Source organism: Lagopus leucura, unplaced genomic scaffold, assembly GCF_019238085.1.
Source record: "Lagopus leucura isolate 7727_CA_CO unplaced genomic scaffold, USGS_WTPT01 Super-Scaffold_100015, whole genome shotgun sequence".
Taxonomy (NCBI): Eukaryota; Metazoa; Chordata; class Aves; order Galliformes; family Phasianidae; genus Lagopus; species Lagopus leucura.
This window is the reverse complement of record NW_024962269.1, coordinates 3645064-3662580: the sequence shown is the minus strand read 5'-3', so window position 1 is coordinate 3662580 and position 17517 is coordinate 3645064. Positions and strand designations below refer to the sequence as shown.

At 42.3% G+C, this 17517-nt stretch overlaps 1 protein-coding gene across 1 annotated transcript in view; it reads right to left on the bottom strand.

The window, feature by feature from the left end:
• Positions 1-17517, bottom strand: part of THSD4 (thrombospondin type 1 domain containing 4) — a 260599-nt gene extending 243082 nt beyond the window's left edge. Inside the window, exons 1-2 of the mRNA XM_042876137.1 lie at positions 17459-17517; positions 719-823 (exon numbers count right to left, since the gene is read on the bottom strand). Coding sequence (XP_042732071.1) covers positions 719-747 — 29 coding nt within the window. The 5' untranslated portion in view covers positions 748-823; positions 17459-17517. The remainder of the gene's footprint in view (positions 1-718; positions 824-17458) is intronic.

Here is a 17517-nt window from a genome sequence, read left to right as displayed (position 1 = left end):
ATGTGGAATCTTTCCTGGAATATTAGGAGGGTACCAGAACTCAAAGACTGGCGTCTGAAATTCACAAGGAACTTTGGATCGGAGGTGTAAATGACAGTATCTCTGTACAAACAAAAGAGTATGTGGTTCAGCTGTCATTCTGAGCAGGAATTGCTGTTCCTGTAGCCTCACAGCTGCCTGCTTCCTCCTAACATGCTTGCCCAACTATGGAAGGAACTGAATAGATCAGCTTAATAAAAGCTGAGTGTTCCCCTTGTCAGGAAAACTGCTCGAAAGGTATTTCCCACATTACCCATTGGCAAGCTGTTTCTGGAATGATTAATATGAACCTCAGACTGAGTGGCAGCATAGGTACCAAAACATGCAAATCTATTATTTAAAACCAGTGACTGTGATGACACAGCGTCATCAACCAAAAAAAAAGAAGGAACCTTCCAGTAAAGTATCCTAAAAAATGGCACATACCAACAGACACTCTAAGCAGAAACAAATACTGAGAGCTTTTTTTTTTTCTTACCATCACCAAAGAATACCATGCCTGGAATGCATGTGCTTGATTATTTATTCTTTGGACAGAATTTTTATTTATTCTCCTATTATTCAAACACTTATAATACAGAAGTAAGAGACGGTTGAACTGGTATGTTAAATTGGTATTTTCTGCAGCTTGTTAAGAACATATTAAATCAGACTTGAAATGTTTTGCTGCATCACTTACCTCAAAGAAACTATTAAACTGTCTACCATGATCCTTCAATGCAAAGTGTCTTGAAGCGAAAAATATTCTTCACTGTAGTAAAGCACAACGCAGGTCAAACAAATCCTACAGAAATAGACAGAAAACATTTAACACTGCTTATTCAGTATATTTCTGGATGTTTAGAAACTGGATACAGACAGACATCAATCATCTCTACCTGAATTCAGGAGCTTTATTGCCATTCAAACTGTAAATCCAGTGTAACTTACACGGATGGACTGGGCATGCCCCATTTTTGGGGACTGGACTTCAACACTGCTTTGCTGAAAAACCATGGAATGCAAAATCTTGATCTGATTGCCATGGGAACAAAACTGATGTTTAACTTCCATTCTCATCTCCACATCTCTGATAAGTCAGTTGTATGACGTTATGCCTTTTTTTTTTTTTTTTGCCACCAAACTGAGGATTTTATTTATTTATTTGAATTGAAAGTAGCTTTGTTCAAAGACTTGTGCTCATGTCAGTCATAGAAATGATGTTAGGCAAGTCTATACATACAGTGCTAATGCAAAGCACCTGAGAGATCCCTTCAGATACTACTTACTAACAGATATTCTGGATTATGAACAAGACATGCCTCAATTCCTGCAATCCGACTCTTAGTTATCAGACATACTGAGGCAATACTCTTTACATCACTTGTTGAAAATTGAGGATATGCATGTGATGCAGACTGTCACTAACACAACTTCAAGTTCTCAGTATTCTGTTTTTTCCAGACGTACTCTTTGTTTCTGCTTTTTCATTCTGCAATAATCTTTTCAGCCCACATCCTTGAATAGAGACTCAATCCCAATAGGATATTGTTATGTGATACAAACTCAGAGAACAAATGTACACGCTCCTAATACACTTTGTGAATTACATTTCATTTGAAAAGCAGAAAACATTTTGTTGTCAGTCTAGTTTTGCTAAGAGGTTGGGGGGAAAAAAAAGAAAAAATGAAAATAAATAAAGAATCGTTTTCCCTCCAGAACATCCAGGGCAAAAAGAATACCTGAAATGGCTGGACAGTTAACACTAGCATTGAATAACACCAATTTTGGCATGAAAGTTTTCAAGAGCCTGATGAGGTGTAAAATGTGTTACTCACTGCAATACATCAAGTCACCTTCCCACAAGGAGCTCTAAAGCACTATAAATCTATCTAGAAAAAGACAATATTTACAGCAAAATAGATCATATCATTTTGGCTGGAACAAACCACACTCCTGTACTCAAGCAGTTAGCAAGACTTTCTCCACCACATTAAAATATCCTACACTTCAGCAAACTTCACTGCTTCACCCCAAAGTAGAATAAAACCAAACGTGTGAAACTGGGTAGAAAAAAAAACAGCAGCACACAGGATGGAGCAAATTCATACCTCCTCCCCAGCCAAATGAAGAGGCTGTTCACTGCATGTAATAAAATATGCATCAAGTCACAGAAAAGGAGATAGAGCAAACAGACCCTAAGTCATGCCTCCTCCCCTTTCACACTGTAGGTGAGTGATTCTAATGCCTTCTAACCGCTACCAGTCTCAGAACTTCCACTCTCAAGTCATGAACTAATCATCAGAATCTCTCCTCTTGATATTTACTGACATTTGCTCCGGCATTCTCAACATGACCTGCAGAGTGTTTTCAATTATCTCAGCCTCACGTGCTGCTAGTAGTCAGACACCACAGCCCATGGTCAGCAGAGATCAGACAGGTGTCTAGATTAAATTAGAAAATGAAAGCACTAATTTGCAATGGGGATTTTCCAAAAAGGGGCAGAGATGGACAATGACAGCAACTTCAAAGAAAGGAATCTAGTAGGCATATAGACAATCTCAGAAGTTTGCTGAGATGGATACAACTATATGTCTCAAAGTAATAAATGATGCAATACACGGAATTACCAGGACAGACATCACGGACACTGTACAGGAAGTTAAGTGGGAGACTTCCCCCTTGACTAAGTAACTTTAAAAATGTCTTCCCATGAGGTGATCTCATGGGAACAAGGGTAAATGGTTTTAAGTTGAGGGAAGGAAGATTTAGGTTGGATGTCAGAAGGAAGTTCTTTACTACGAGTGGTGAGGTGCTGGAACAGGGAGGCTGTGGATGCCCCATCCCTAGAGGTGTTCAAGGCCAGGTTGGATGGGGCCCGGGGCAGCCTGGTCTAGTATTAACTATGGATGTTGGTGGCCCTGGATGTGGCAGGAGGGTTGGAGATGCATGACCCTTGAGGTCCCTTCCAACCCAGGCCATTCTGTGATCTAAAAATTTGCTAAAAGACTAATGATTTAGTTACCTTAACAGCTCAAACATCACAGGACTACTCATACATAACTTTTCATGTGACTTTACCCTTTGTGCATCAAGTGGGTGATACTTCACAAATTTCAATGTGATTTTTGCATCAACCTGTACTTCACCTAAGTCCTGTTATTCACTTATATCCATATCCACCTGTGCACAAACTGTAACAGAAAGTTCTTAGTAAGTCCATGTGGTATGCAGTCCATATGTACTGCAACAACCAAAGGCCATCTATACTAACTCACAGCAATGATGTGAGATACATCATGTACAAACACACATAAAACTCAGTTTGGCTCCAAATTGCTCTAACCCTATTTTATCTTGTTGACTTAGATGTATGGCAAGTCAAGTTAAATTTCCTTCAACATTTGTCTTCCTGGTTTGATTACGTAGCTTGCCAGCTACTGTCAACAGCAACTTGAAGTAGCTATGAAATGGGAACATCATTTCAAAGCCATTTCCACTTATGCACAAAGTTCTCTTTGTGTTCTTTAGAAAACAAAAACATTAGCAAACAACATTTAAATTTAAATACTTAAATTTAAAAAGTACATACTCTTCAAGATTGCCTTTGAATCTATTCCCTTGTGCAATGGCAAGGCATGGAGTATTTATTAGTTTAGTTGTTCACGTCTATTAAATTATGTTGAATGCAAATCCTTGAGATTGCATCCAAAAGTCACTACATTCACAACGCTTTGATAAAGCACCTCACAGTACACCAAATCTATCAAGCTCCACAATTTGAGTGTACACTCAACAGCTCATACCATATCTGTTGAGATCTACCACCAGAGTTTTAATCTCCTCAAGAATTCATTAATTACATTAAAACATACAGTACAACCTTGAAAGTAGAGGGAGAGCCCATGAAAAACAGGCACTCATTTTACAGATTGTGAATCACAGTCATATGACAAGACTGGTTTATTCACTATTTCTCTAGATTCCATTTTTTTTTAAATCTTTTTTATACCATTGGTTATGAAGAATTAATTTAATACCAGCTGAACAGATATTAGTAATAAAAAACATAAAAGTGAAAATATTATTATAATGAACCTGATTTAAAAAACACTTAAAACTTCTTATACACAATAATAACCTAACTAAGCATACATTTCACATTGTAGTAATAGTAATACTGTATGGCAACTGCTGAGTCACGGCCTGAACCTCTGATTGATCACCTGAGGTGAGCCATGAGTCAGCCAGAGGAGCACAGGTGAAGGCAATTCACCTGTGCTACCGGAAGGGGTGGAGCCAGGCTCCACCCCTCCTGGACCTATTTAAGAGCTGGCTACCAGAGGGGAAGGATCTCTTCTGGAGATCCTCCTCTTTGATATCTTCTAGTGAGCTCAACCCAAGGGTAAGCTCTTCTACTTATTCTCTTTTGTGATCCCTGTTTGCTTTGCCTTACTCTTTTGATTATATTGCAATTATAACATCTTGGTTATACACTTTGCCTTACTCTTTGATTATATTGCAATTATAACATCTTGGTTATACAAATACACTGTGTATTTTAGCAGCTATTTTGTAGAAATGCAATCAAGTACGAATTGCGTACACAATTATTGTGCAGGTAGAAGATACTTCCCTTCTGTAATGATGAACATTATTTTCTAGCCAACTAACTAATGAGAATACTTGCCTGGCATTACACAAGCCATATATTCAAATGTTTAACAGCTGACCATGAGAATGAGCTTTCATGCTGTTCCATAAATGTTTCAAACATGTGCCCAAGCATTAATATCCTCTGCAGTGAAAAAGAGGAAACTAAATTTAGGAGGCTGTACTTCACAGTATAGTTTCGTTGGACTGAGTATTGGGCAACATTTAACAGCACACACAGGCGAAGATCAAACGTTCCTCCCTGTTTCACCCTTTGAAATCTTTCATTTACTAGTAAACAGACGTATCATTAACCTACCACAATTAACTCTCCATGTGACTCCAACACAAATAAAAGACCCAATGCCAAACTACCCATTCTCTAGGGCTGATTCACACAAACAGGACAATAGAATCAGCAGTGCTCTGAAATATTTCCAACAAAGTCAAAGTTCTGAACTGCACAGCCATGATTCTCAGATGAAATTAAATAGCAGCTGGATGCTTAAACCTACCACTGTCCTCATGGAAAACCATTTGGTGTTCCCATCAAGATACTACAGAAACACACACAATAGCAAAATAGTAACTTTCAAAAAGTTCCTTCCCTCTTCTTAGAAGACTTCTCTTCTGTTTGGGGCATCAGTGTTAGCACATAACAAGAAGAGAATGTGATGGAGACCTGAAATCTTTGCTTGCTTATTCAGAAAAAAATATTTTCTTCAGAGTTTCAGTGGAGGAACCACGACTTTGCAGAAGCAACGCTCCAAAGAACAGTGCTTTCTGGAAACACTTGTACTTTGTTCCAAAGCAGACGAGTGATGAGGCTGTGTTGTAGAGGGATGCTTCAGTAATCGCATCAAATCACGTTTCAAGCTTGCTAGCCAGCTTCTAATAGAATCATCCTAGTGGAAGAGAGCACCATAGATCATCTAAGTGATCACAGTGAGCATAGCCTTCTAAAACTGTCTACATGTTTCTCTTCTGGGTAGTTAGTTATTGATATTTGTTACTGATATAAGTCACTGATGCTTAACTTTCTACTGTAAAACCTTATGCAGCAGAACAGACACTAACTGGAACATACATCCATAAATATAACATTGGCATCCACTGAGATTCCCATTAAAATCCTTGGGGTTCAATTCTACATTTCGGCCACAGTAATTCCAAGAGCTTCTGTAGCATTATTCTTACTTTCTGTGTGAAGAGCTAGAAAATGAGATAACAACCATCCTCAGCAGACTTCAGACATTTATCTGCCTGTTTTTTTGTGTTTTTTTTTTAATAGTATGAAATAAATATAGTATTCTTTAACATTTGGGAGGAGTACTGACCATCTTCTAAATAGGTGCGATACACAAGAGTAACACAGGGTATCAGCTGGCAGGGGCCAGATGCAAGCATATGGAAGCTTCTCAGGCATCCATACAAGGATATGTTATAGGGACCACTGAAAAACAAGTGACGTGCCCAGAGCAAACAGTGATACTATGGAATTCAGATAAATTCTACACATCCCTTGGCTGAATAAAATGTAATTCAGCTGCTGTGATCTGTTCATACCTAGCAGTGAGACTTGTGTGTGAAGCCTTATTTTTAGGAGTCAGTACAGATAATTGTGAGATCATGAGCAGAAACACAGCTCACCACGTAGCTTACACATTTTGCACAGAACATTCCAGACTACGCTCCTCAAACATCCTGAAATGAACCGATTATAATATTTCACTTAAACGTTGTCAAACAATGCAGTAAGAATGATGAGATTTTGACTTATTTCTCATTAAAATCCTGTCTGATCTGGGGCTCCCTACACACTGGTACAGAAATGCAACAACGGAATTTAAAGATTAATTGCTTTCTTTCATGTTTCTACATAATGAAGGATAATAGGTCTAATGAAAAGTCTTAAAAGAACTATTTCTTTCATAATTTTGAGACAGAATACCAGAGAATTTAAAGCCAACATGAAAGCGTAAATTTTCAATGGATCTCTGAGAGCCAACAGCAATAATGACAAGAAGCCTTGTAAAACTTTTGCAAATATTAAATTCTGCATATGAACAAACAGCATAGGTACAACTCAGAGAACTCACTGAAGAACAGCTTTCATCCACGAAAAAGAATTGGGATGAGGGTGCAACACAACAACAGCCATCAGCTGCCCTACGCTCAGCCTCTAGACTTGAACAATTTTTTTTTTAAAGTTCACTGCAACAAAACTGGGGAGGCAACCACCATAGCACCATCAAATGCCAATGGTGTTGCTACACCTTTGCCATTTAAAGACGCACATTTGCAAAGATGCATCTCCTCTTTGTGTGGGGATGTTAGTGGAGATAAAAAAGGAAAACACTGTTACTCAGCTTTCACAAGAAGCAGACAACAGTATTGCTGTAACTTGAAGAAAGAGACATGAAGATGCAGTACGATTAACAACAGCAGAAGATATGTAAAATTCATGTGTTCAAAAAACCAGAGACAATTTTGTTCTCAATTATCCCTTCAGACTGAAACCACTGACTGTAATTCTCCTGAAGTCCTCACTCAGATGAGGGTTGGTGCACACTTCAAGAAAAATCCTGATGTTTGTAGCAATCATACCTCCACGTGCCTCCTCCATTTGAAAAATGAACTGCAAGATCCTCTAACAGAGAGCAGTGAGAGCTGTTTATTCTTACGCTGCCCATTTGAAAGGGATTTTAGGTATCCTCCAAGTCCGGTCTTACTGCTATGCCTGTTATGCTCTGGTGGTCCAGATGAGAGTATTTCAGCCCACTTAACATAAACTGTTACACTCCCATAGGAGATATCAGTCCTTGACACAAAACCCCACTGTAATCATACATTCAGATAATCTCAGGCTATCGATCACCCAACAAAGTTGAAATGTTTTACTGGCTGTATATTAAAAAGCTCCCTATTAGTAAAGAAATTGTCTGGCAAATAGCATGCAGCAGCTTGTGAAGAATAACCTTATGGCTGACAGATAAAAGATACTGACTCACTGAATTAGCAGCAACCACTGTCACCCTTGCTAACAGCACTACGTAAAAAAACAATGAGTCACGAGTGCTGTATTCTTCTGACTCCCAGCTGTCCTTTCCAGGTCAGCTCTTACCCTTGAGTTTTTCCCACTTTGAGCAGTCCTACATCTCACAACTCAAGCACACACCTTGACTGAAAGGGAAAGCATTGAGTACTTCAATACCAGTTACCCATTAGCAATGCATACAGCCTTCTGGTGGTACACAAACTATCTCTGTTGATCAGATGTAGCTTAAAACCAGTACTTACTCATGTAGCTTCAGACACAGTAGTGATGCAAGTCACAACAAAATCCACTCTCACCTTTCACTTCTCTTTTCTGACCACAACAACTGCTGAGCCTCTTCCAGTTTCTCAAACTAAACTACAGTGCAGAACCCTCAGCCATCCGCACACCATGCCTCAGGAACTTTTGTGTCCCTCCTCACCCATGCAAACCTATTCAAGTGGCTGGGACTTTGCCTAAGTAAAGGAAGAGTAAAGAATTCTGAACAGAGCCCTTATTGTGTCAGGTAAAAAGAAATCAAAAGGTCATCTCTTGGCAGTAGAGCCTGAACTTATTTGTGCTTAAGGGCAGGTTAATATAGTGCACTGACCTTCACCTGACATCACTTGAAGCTACAGGAAAACGTACCCAAGTGCCTAGAAGCTGAAAAATAAAGATTCAAAATGTGAGTGAGAGACTTTTTGGCATTTCAAGAAAATGTGTACAGCCAATTGCAAACTGCTGGGAGAGAAAACAGAGTCAAACAGAGTAACTCCTTAAGCACTGTGAGCTGCAGTTAATGCTTTAAATATTCCCTACGCCACAGGCAGACAATGCAAGATCAGTGGGGATCTCTTTAAAAAAAAGTGCCTGTTTTTTATTTTCTTTAAATTAGCAGTTGGAGTTCATTGCTGTTTAGCATACTGCTTAATGTCAGTAAAAGGGACCTGAGGTCTAATTGAGTATCCACTGCTGGAGACAGGGAGAAGACATGCTGAAAGGAATGCAGCTCAAACGTCAGTTCTCTTTGGACACTGACTGACACCGTGGCTCCTGAGTAAGCCTAAGATTTGCATGGTTTGAATAAATGGGAATTCTGAAAAGCCCTTGTAACATAACTTTGGGAAACCAGCAAATCAAAGAGCAGAAACACACCAATCAACACCGCCTTTCTGAACCCTCAATTACCAGCAAGATACATTTGGAAACAGTTTTTCTCCCTCTTCCATTTCAAAGCAATAGAAAGAAATCACAACTTAATCACAAGCAGCATGGTTCAAGAGTCAGATCAGTTTCTGTCAATTCTAGCAGTATTAGAGCAGCATTTTAATCCTTTCATGCTTCCATCATCCAAAACCACGCAGGGAATTTTTTTCTCATTTCAATCTATTGCTAATTATAATTATTTAATTTTCTACATGCTCCCAAATGGTGCCAGCAGTATTGGCAGTGCCTGAGGAATAAATCTGAAACCGATCCTGAAAAGTTTTAAACTTCTTATGAGAAGCAGCCAAAGTTCTTCAAACTCATTAGTGCCAACGTGAGCAAAACCTTGAGCTGTAAGGAAAAAAAGTCTTTTTGATGCACTATCTACATGAACAAGTACAAACAATAGCTGAAGAAGTAAAGAATACAGGATATCACATTTTTAATGCCTGGTTATCACTACGAAAATCAAAACTGACACTCAGCCTTAAACCCCATGTTTCAACACACAAGCAGTAATTCCTGGGCTGCCAAAGCTGAACAATACTAACAGTTAATGGTTAACATATTCTGTTCTTTTAAATCCTTATTCTTATGCTGTTCGAGTTCAGCAAACTCAACATGATGCCCTGAAGATCTGCAAGGTTTGTCTGCTGTTCCACATCCACTTCCCCAGTGAATGTAACTTCACAGAACTACTGGAACACAAGACAGAGCCTTCGCTGCTGCCAGATTAAGTTATTGCATCCATTCCGAGTAATTCATCACTCTTTTGGGCAGCTTGTGTCATGGGATGTCATTTTGCTGCAATTAAGCAGGGTGGGATTGGACGGGCTCTTGCTTCCCTTTGCCAATCTGATAAGCAAAATCATTCTTCTTTTTACTTTTGTAGAAATGACATTTCAGATAGAAATAACCAAACAAAAATACAAGTATAACATAAAACCAACCACTATCAGCACGACTTTACCAAAGCAGGATGAGAGCAATCACTGTAACCGTGGAAAAAAATCCAGGACCAAGTGTGAAAAAATCTGAAAACTTTCCAAGCCAACATTTACTCTCAGATTGTTGTCAACAGTTTGCTGAGTTTGCCATCTAGAGCTGGAGTTCTCCTTCCATGCACTTTTGGCCAGCTAATCCAAACGGAGTCACCGGGGAATCCGCCTGATGCAGGATTACAGATTTTAGTCATACCATACTTGAGTATCTAAGTGACGTCTGTCTCCTGGAGGAGTAGGATTCTTGCACAGATCCAAGTGCTGACCCAGCAAGGCCTGGCACAGCAGATGTTTCTGATGAAGAAGAGCTTTCAAAAGAGGGTTTCTTTATCCACTCTCTTCCCAAAACAAGAACTGAGATAACACGGCGCAGGGCGGATATCGCAGCCCTTTATGAAGGCAACTGGCAGGAAAACACACTACTTCTGTGCAGGGCTACAAACCACGTCCTCCAGGCTCACAGCAAGCATTGAGCTCCAAGCAGTTCACTGTTCCTTTGTCACACTAGGCCACGCAGTCATACAGGACAGGTCTTTTGGGCAAGCAAGGCCCAAGGCATCATCTTAGCCAGCAGCAGCCTTGCTTCCACATGGGCACAGGCAAGTTCAGTGAGATTCAAGTCACCCCAAGGTTTCTTTGCTGCTGAACTTCACTTCTGGACAGTACAGTTCAGTACAACCCCCCAAGACAGAGTAGGAAAGCTGAAAATCCCATAATACAACAGCTATCCCTTCAATTTAATACAAAGGGAGGGCTATTTTCTTAATATTTGAAGAAGGCTGGGTTTAGGGAAAAAAATATTAACTAAGAAAAGTTAAATCAACAAGAATGCCATTAAAAATACCATAGCTTTCTAAAAGAGTGCATTTCTCTCCATATTGAATCATATAAAGCTGCCTACTATAAGTTTACAGCAGTCTTAAAAGAAGTGGAAACAGGACCACAGAAATAGCAAACAACTCTTTTGCTGATTCTCTGTAAAGGACTGAATTGTATCTACCAAGCTCTGTATTTAAACATGACTTTTTCGGTACCCAGGAAGACTGCCAAGGCCCCACTTCCAGGAACTGACAATGTGACAAGCACTGCTCCCTTAAAAGAGCAAGGCACCAGCTCCTGGACTGCCAAAGAGAAGACTGCAAATGCAAACTCTAAAGAGATCAGAAAACATCAATCCAGACACATTGGTTTTAGAATTTCCTTATTTGTAAAGCCGGACTTGGACTGGGGCAAATCTACCTTTATCTTCCTAAATGCAGATTGTACTGCACACCAATAAGCTGCTGGCTTCTGGGACAACAGTTGTAGCTTCTGGGGCTCTGCTAATGTCACCACCTGTTCAGCAAAAATTTATTCCCGGAGTTCTGAAGTAATTTCTTCCTCTAAACCTGATGAGGACATCAGATATATCTGTGCTGATAAAGCCTTGCTCCTGCTCCTTTTTTAGACCGGTTATAACCTGCCAACTTCATTCAGTGGTCCTCAGAATTCACAGTTATTATATTGCAGGGCATTCTCTGTTCCCAAAGAAATTCATTTTTATTTCTGTTTCACAAACTGATGTCCTCAAGTGATAAGGAAAAACGTTTGAAAAAAGGAAAGATCTAAACACTGGGCAGGACCAACCTCCAGTTACATCAACACTTGAACAATGTCACGTTTAACATCAATTGACTCATGCAAGTTGGGAATATGAGCCAAAGCCCAAGCAGACAGTTGCATCCATGCATTCTGTCAATTCCTTTCCACCAGGTATAGTGATAATCAGAGAATGAACTTTTACCACAGTTCAGACACAGTATTACACCCACTGAAGAAATAATTAGCACCACTTGCTTGTAGGACCAGGAGACACACAGAATGAGTTCCTTACATGTGAACGTGTGCGTATCAACAAATGGGCTTTAAACCAATACTGAAATGGTGCTTTAAAGTGCCAGTAAGATGACATAGCTCAAAACAGTGGTTGTTCCTTCAATGGCAAGAGCACACCACATGGGAACGCCTTGATCCAAAAGTCTCTGAAGTCACTGATAACATTTTCCTTGACTTTACTAGCCCTTAGGATCAGGGCTTTCAAGCAAACAGATGGCCACTCTTAACCTTACTAAGAAAAGAATCCATAGGACCAATGGAAAAAAGTCCTTTTTTAAAACTAATTTTTCCATATATGGAGTATGGAATCTTCCTGTGAGGGGAAATTCCAAAACCAGGACCAAAATAAATACTCAAGTGGGATGCCAAGAAGTAGCAGCACAGGACTGATGTGAAATAGCCAACAAGCAAGTCCTCCAGCTGCAATTGGAAGAAACACAGCAATAAACCTCAGAGGCACATGCTACACCATTTGTTTTCGTTCCTTTGCAATAGATGTTTTTATTCCAGTGCCTTTTTTTGTTTTTATTTGTTTTTAAAGAACTTAAAGTAATGTGTATGCACATTTTATCTTCAGGAAACTTAACAACGGTAAATGTCATGTGATTGTATCTTCTTCAGAGATAAAGGAAAAGGAGAAAGACACCAGTGAGACTGATCAGCAGGTCAGTGGTACTGCTGAAAAGAGAGACCCGCATTCCAGCAATTCACACACAGCACCTGGTCAGAGATAGAGATATTCCTCTTTCACAAGGACTATATTCAGATCCTATCAACAGTGGAATTTTTCTAGTTCTTGCCAAGAAGCCCCAAAGTGAACACTTGGTACTACCACTTAGAAGCATGCAACGGATGTCCGTAGATGGTGCTGACAGCTCTGCTTGTTTAACAGTAACCAAAGTTACATGCACTGACCCATCTCTGGGAATGCCTGAACACTGTGGGAGAAGCTGCACAAATGAGATTATGTGACACGACACTCACAAGTCCCCAAGAGAAAACTGGGTGGGACAGAACATTCCATAAGGAGCTAATTGAGTTGTTTCAAATCACAGAATTTGTATCTGCTATTGCCAACTGGAACAAAGAACACAACAACAAAAATGAACCAACTCTGAAGCACACAGTGTCTGCAATGGTCTCTCTATACAGGGCAAGAGATGAGACTACAGTCAGTGCCCATCAGATCACTCTCCCAAGCATTCCTTTTCACTTGTATCTGCCTAACATCTCCCTAATTAATCTTATAAATTAAGTACATGCATTCTCCCTAAACATCTGATGTACATAAACAGAATTTTCCAGTGTAACATACTATCCTGAATGCAACTGAAGTTATTTACATGCTGATACACAATAAACAACTCTAAGATAATATAGATCAGCAATGCACAATTATGTCCACTGATCACATTGAAACCACTTAAACTCATAACCGAATTAGCCTTGTAGTTACCTGATTCCTTCTCTGCACTGTATTAACATCAGGCTAAGCTGCTTTCTGAAAACAAATGAACTAATAACCGAGCTGTACATGTGGCTAGTTCAGAGAACAAGGCTCCTCACAGCATGTTCTCCAGTTAGGTCCCATGACCACGGGACATATCTCGCAACTAAGAGGTACAAAATGCTTTGCCTGTCTACAGTGACAGTGCTAGCTGACAGCCGGCTGAACACAAGCCAGCAGTGTGCCCAGGTGGCCAAGAGGGCCAATGGCATCCTGGCTTGTATGGGAGACAGTGCAGCCAGCAGCAGCTGGAGGTGGTCGTCCCTCTGTATGCAGCTCTGGTGAGGCTGCATCTTGAATACTGTGCTCAGTATATATAGGGCCCCTCACTGCATGAAAGACATTGAGGCCCTGGAGCATGTCCAGAGAAGGGCAAGGAAGCTGTGAGAGGGCTGGAGCACAAGCATTATGGGGAGCAGCTGAGAGAGCTGAGATTGCTTGTTCTGAAGGAGGCTCAGGGGAGGCCTTATCACTCTACAACTCCTGAAAGGAGGCTGAGGTGAGGTGGCAGTTGGCCTCTGCTCCCAGGTTACAGCAATAGAACGAGAGGTGATGGCCTTCAGTTGCACCAAGGGAGGTTCAGGTGGGATATTAGGAGCGGTGACGCACTGGCACAGGCTGCCCAGGGAGTCACCAACCCTAGAGGAGCTCAAGAAACATACAGATGTGGTACCAAGGGACATGAAGACTGGGCATGGTGGGGATGGGACTAGATGATCTTAGTGGTCCTTTCCTACCTTAATGATTCTATGAAAAAATACAGTCTTCTAAAATTGAAGCCTGCTGTGATAAGACAACACAACAGAGGACAAAGTTAAATTTTTTATTCATTTCCTGAATTTTAAGTGTTTAACCATGAAACCTTAATGTTCTCTAGGAGAACAATTTTGCCTACAAACAGGAGGGAAGTCAACTCTTTGAAAAGTTAGATAACAGCTTGACAAGGGTAAATGGTTTTAAGTTGAGGGAAGGAAGATTCAGGTTGGATGTCAGAGGGAAGTTCTTTACTACAAGAGTGGTGAGGTGTTGGAACAGCTGTCCAGAGAGGCTGTGGATGCCCCATCCCTGGAGGTGTTCAAGGCCAGGTTGGATGGGGACCTGGGCAGCCTGGTCTACTATTAAATGGGGGGACCTTGGTGGCCCTGCTTGTGGCAGGGGCTTGGAGATTCATGATCCTTGAGGTCCCTTCCAGCCCAGGCCATTCTGTGATTCTATAATAACTGACAGCCCATAGGAATCTCTACGCTGACTGCTCTTAACTTCACACAGTGAAACAAGTTTTAAGGCACAGAAAAAAAGAAGTATCTGACATTTCTTCACCTCTGTTTTCAACAACCGTCTCTATCAATGCTCCAAATATCACATGTCAGATTTAACATCACAGAGAACTGAGACTACTGCGTTGAAAAGCTTTTCTGCAGTCACTGTCCACTCAGAATCACACACACAGGCCAGTCTTCAAGATGATTCAGTTCATTTTTGTTTAGTTTTCAGGCTTAGTTTCATGCATGTTTGCCCAGCACAGTTACTCATTTTATTCTCCAGCAAGAGCAAAGTTTTTATACTGCAATCATAAAACTCATCACTGTGCACAAACAACCTAATTAATTTCCTGCAATTAAATCTGCTGGAGCTCTGAAAGAACCTGTTGTATGAAGTGTGAAAGGACAACAATCCCTCACCGTGTAACACTTCTTATTCCAAGTGCTCCTGAGAGCTATGAACCAGAATTGGCCCCTTTGATTCCAAAGGAACTATTCCAGATTAGAGCCACCATAAGCAAAACCAACCCTGCTTCTAAAACCAGACAAGCCATGTTCAGGGCACAGTTATAACAAATAACCTGTGTTTCTTACCTACACACACTTTGAAAGCCTCTACACGATAACTCAAAACAGCTGATCTCCTACTTTTAGCATTACTATGCATTCTCATCTTACAGCACTTTTCTCCTCATAAGACACTCTCTTCCTGGTCCACTGACATCCAATGTCTCATTGGAATCCTTGGGAGAGAGGCAATAGAAAAGAAACCACCAGGAATTACAGCTGTCTAATGAATTTTGGCAGTATCGTGTTTCATTTTAAACCCCCGATAATACTGACAGGGTGGAAGTCGCATCAACCAATAGATCGTTTCTAGTCTCACGCCAGAAAGAAGTCCAACTTGGAAAGCTGAGCTAGACAGACCATGCTGTCTGAGTGCACCAGCAGTCCCACAAACAGCACTAAGCTCAGATACATCTGGGCACTTTCAGGCCCCAGTCTCGTCTCAGAACAAGAAAGGAAGACAGCAGAGACACAGACAGCATTTTGATGGAATACTGCATATCCATTAGGAGCCCACTTCAACCATAGCATTATGCTCTAGTATTGAGCTCCTAACAGCTAGTTAATTAAATATAGTTTCTGATATAAAAATAAATAAATCACATGGATTCATCAGTAGATGAGCACAGCAAGCTACAGATATTTCTATTGCCTTTCTTGGCTATTTACATAATTGAATCTTCTAGATTCTGTCATATCTGCTAGTGGAAACCTTTCCGCTGCCGTGTAAACTGTGTTGAGATGAAGTCTGGAATCTAACTTAGTTCTGATGACCCTTGATAAATATATCATATTTATCATATTTATATATATATATATATATATATATATATATATATATATCTCAGAATGAAAATATACAGGAAGGTGTTGACACCAGTACTGGATGTGGGAAAATTCCCATAAGATAAATGACTGAAATGTGAAGAGTTCTTTACTTGAAAAAAAGGGAGCAATAAGGGAGAGAGATAACATAATGCAGCTCTGAAAATGGCACAAAGATGCTCTTATGATTCTATGACATAGCAAGTAGAGAATAATTCACCGTGCAAGGAACGGGCAGCATTGAGCAGTAGAATTAGAACCACAAAATCATTAAGGGTGGCAAAGACCACTCATAGCATCTAGTCCAACCGCCAGCCATCCCCACCGTGCCCACTGACCACGTTCCTCTGCCACATCTCCGTGGTTCTGGAGCACCTCCAGGGATGGTGACTGGAGCACCTCCCTGCACAGCCTGTGCCACTGCACCACCGCTCGTTTGAGAAGAAATGTTTCCTAATATTCCACCTGAACCTCACCTTGTGTAATTTAAGGCCATCACCTCTCATCCCATCACTGTTACCTGGGAGAAGAGGCTGACCCCACCTCACCACAACCTCCTTTCAGGAGCCGTAGAGAGCAACGAGCTTTCCCCCGAGCCTTCTCTTCTCCAGACTGAACAGTCCCAGCTCCCTCAGCCGCTCCCCATAACACTTGCGCTCCAGAGCCCCCACAGCTCCGCTGTCCTTCTCTGGATACGTTCAGGGCCTCAATGTCCTTCTTGCGGCAAGGGGCCGAACACCGAACGCAAAATAACGACCCGAAGGAGGCGGTTTCCACACAACGTTAACCTGCGGCCACGGCGCCGCCAAGTTTCCTGAATCGCGCGGGCAGACCGCGGGGAAGTCCGCTCGCGGCGGCCCACGAAGCGCACAGGTGCGGGCACAGTGGCGAAGCGGCGCTCCCGGAGCCGCACGAGGGCCGCCGGGAGCCCCGCGGTCCCGCAGCCCGAGACCGCGTCCGTAACCTCAGCGCCGCTCGAGCCGGGCAGCGCCGACGAAGGCAGGAGCAGGAGAGCGCGAGGAGCGCCGCGGGACGGCCCGAGCACGTCAGGTTCAGCGCACCGCTCAGATGTGCCAGAGGACCTGGCCTGAGGGGAGAAAAGCGGCGACGCACGTTTTTCAGAAGTAATGTTACGTTCGTCTCGCACCTTCCCGCAGCAGCCCGGCCGGATTCGCTCGGGCTAAGCGCGGCACACCGCTCCGGGCGCTTCCCTGGATGCAGCCCCTGGAAACCGGCGGCAGCGAAATGGCTCGTGGCACGGAGCGGGGCACAACGGGAGCCCGGCGCTCCGCGGCGGAGATGGGAGAGATCTCTCACGTCCGGGCGGAGAGAAACTTCTCCGGGCTCCGTGAAGCCCGAGGAGCGCAGCCCCCACCGGGCCCCGCAGCCCCGGCTACCGCCGCAGGCCGCCCCCCAGCCCCGGGCACCGCCCGCACGGCCCCGGCGCGGCCGCCCCCCCCCGAGGCGCGGAGCTCCCCTCTCCCCCGCCCACCTGGCGCGGCCTCACCTCGCGGTCCGGTCCGGTCCCGTCCGGCCGCCCCGCGCCGAGGCGCTCTCGGTGCTGCG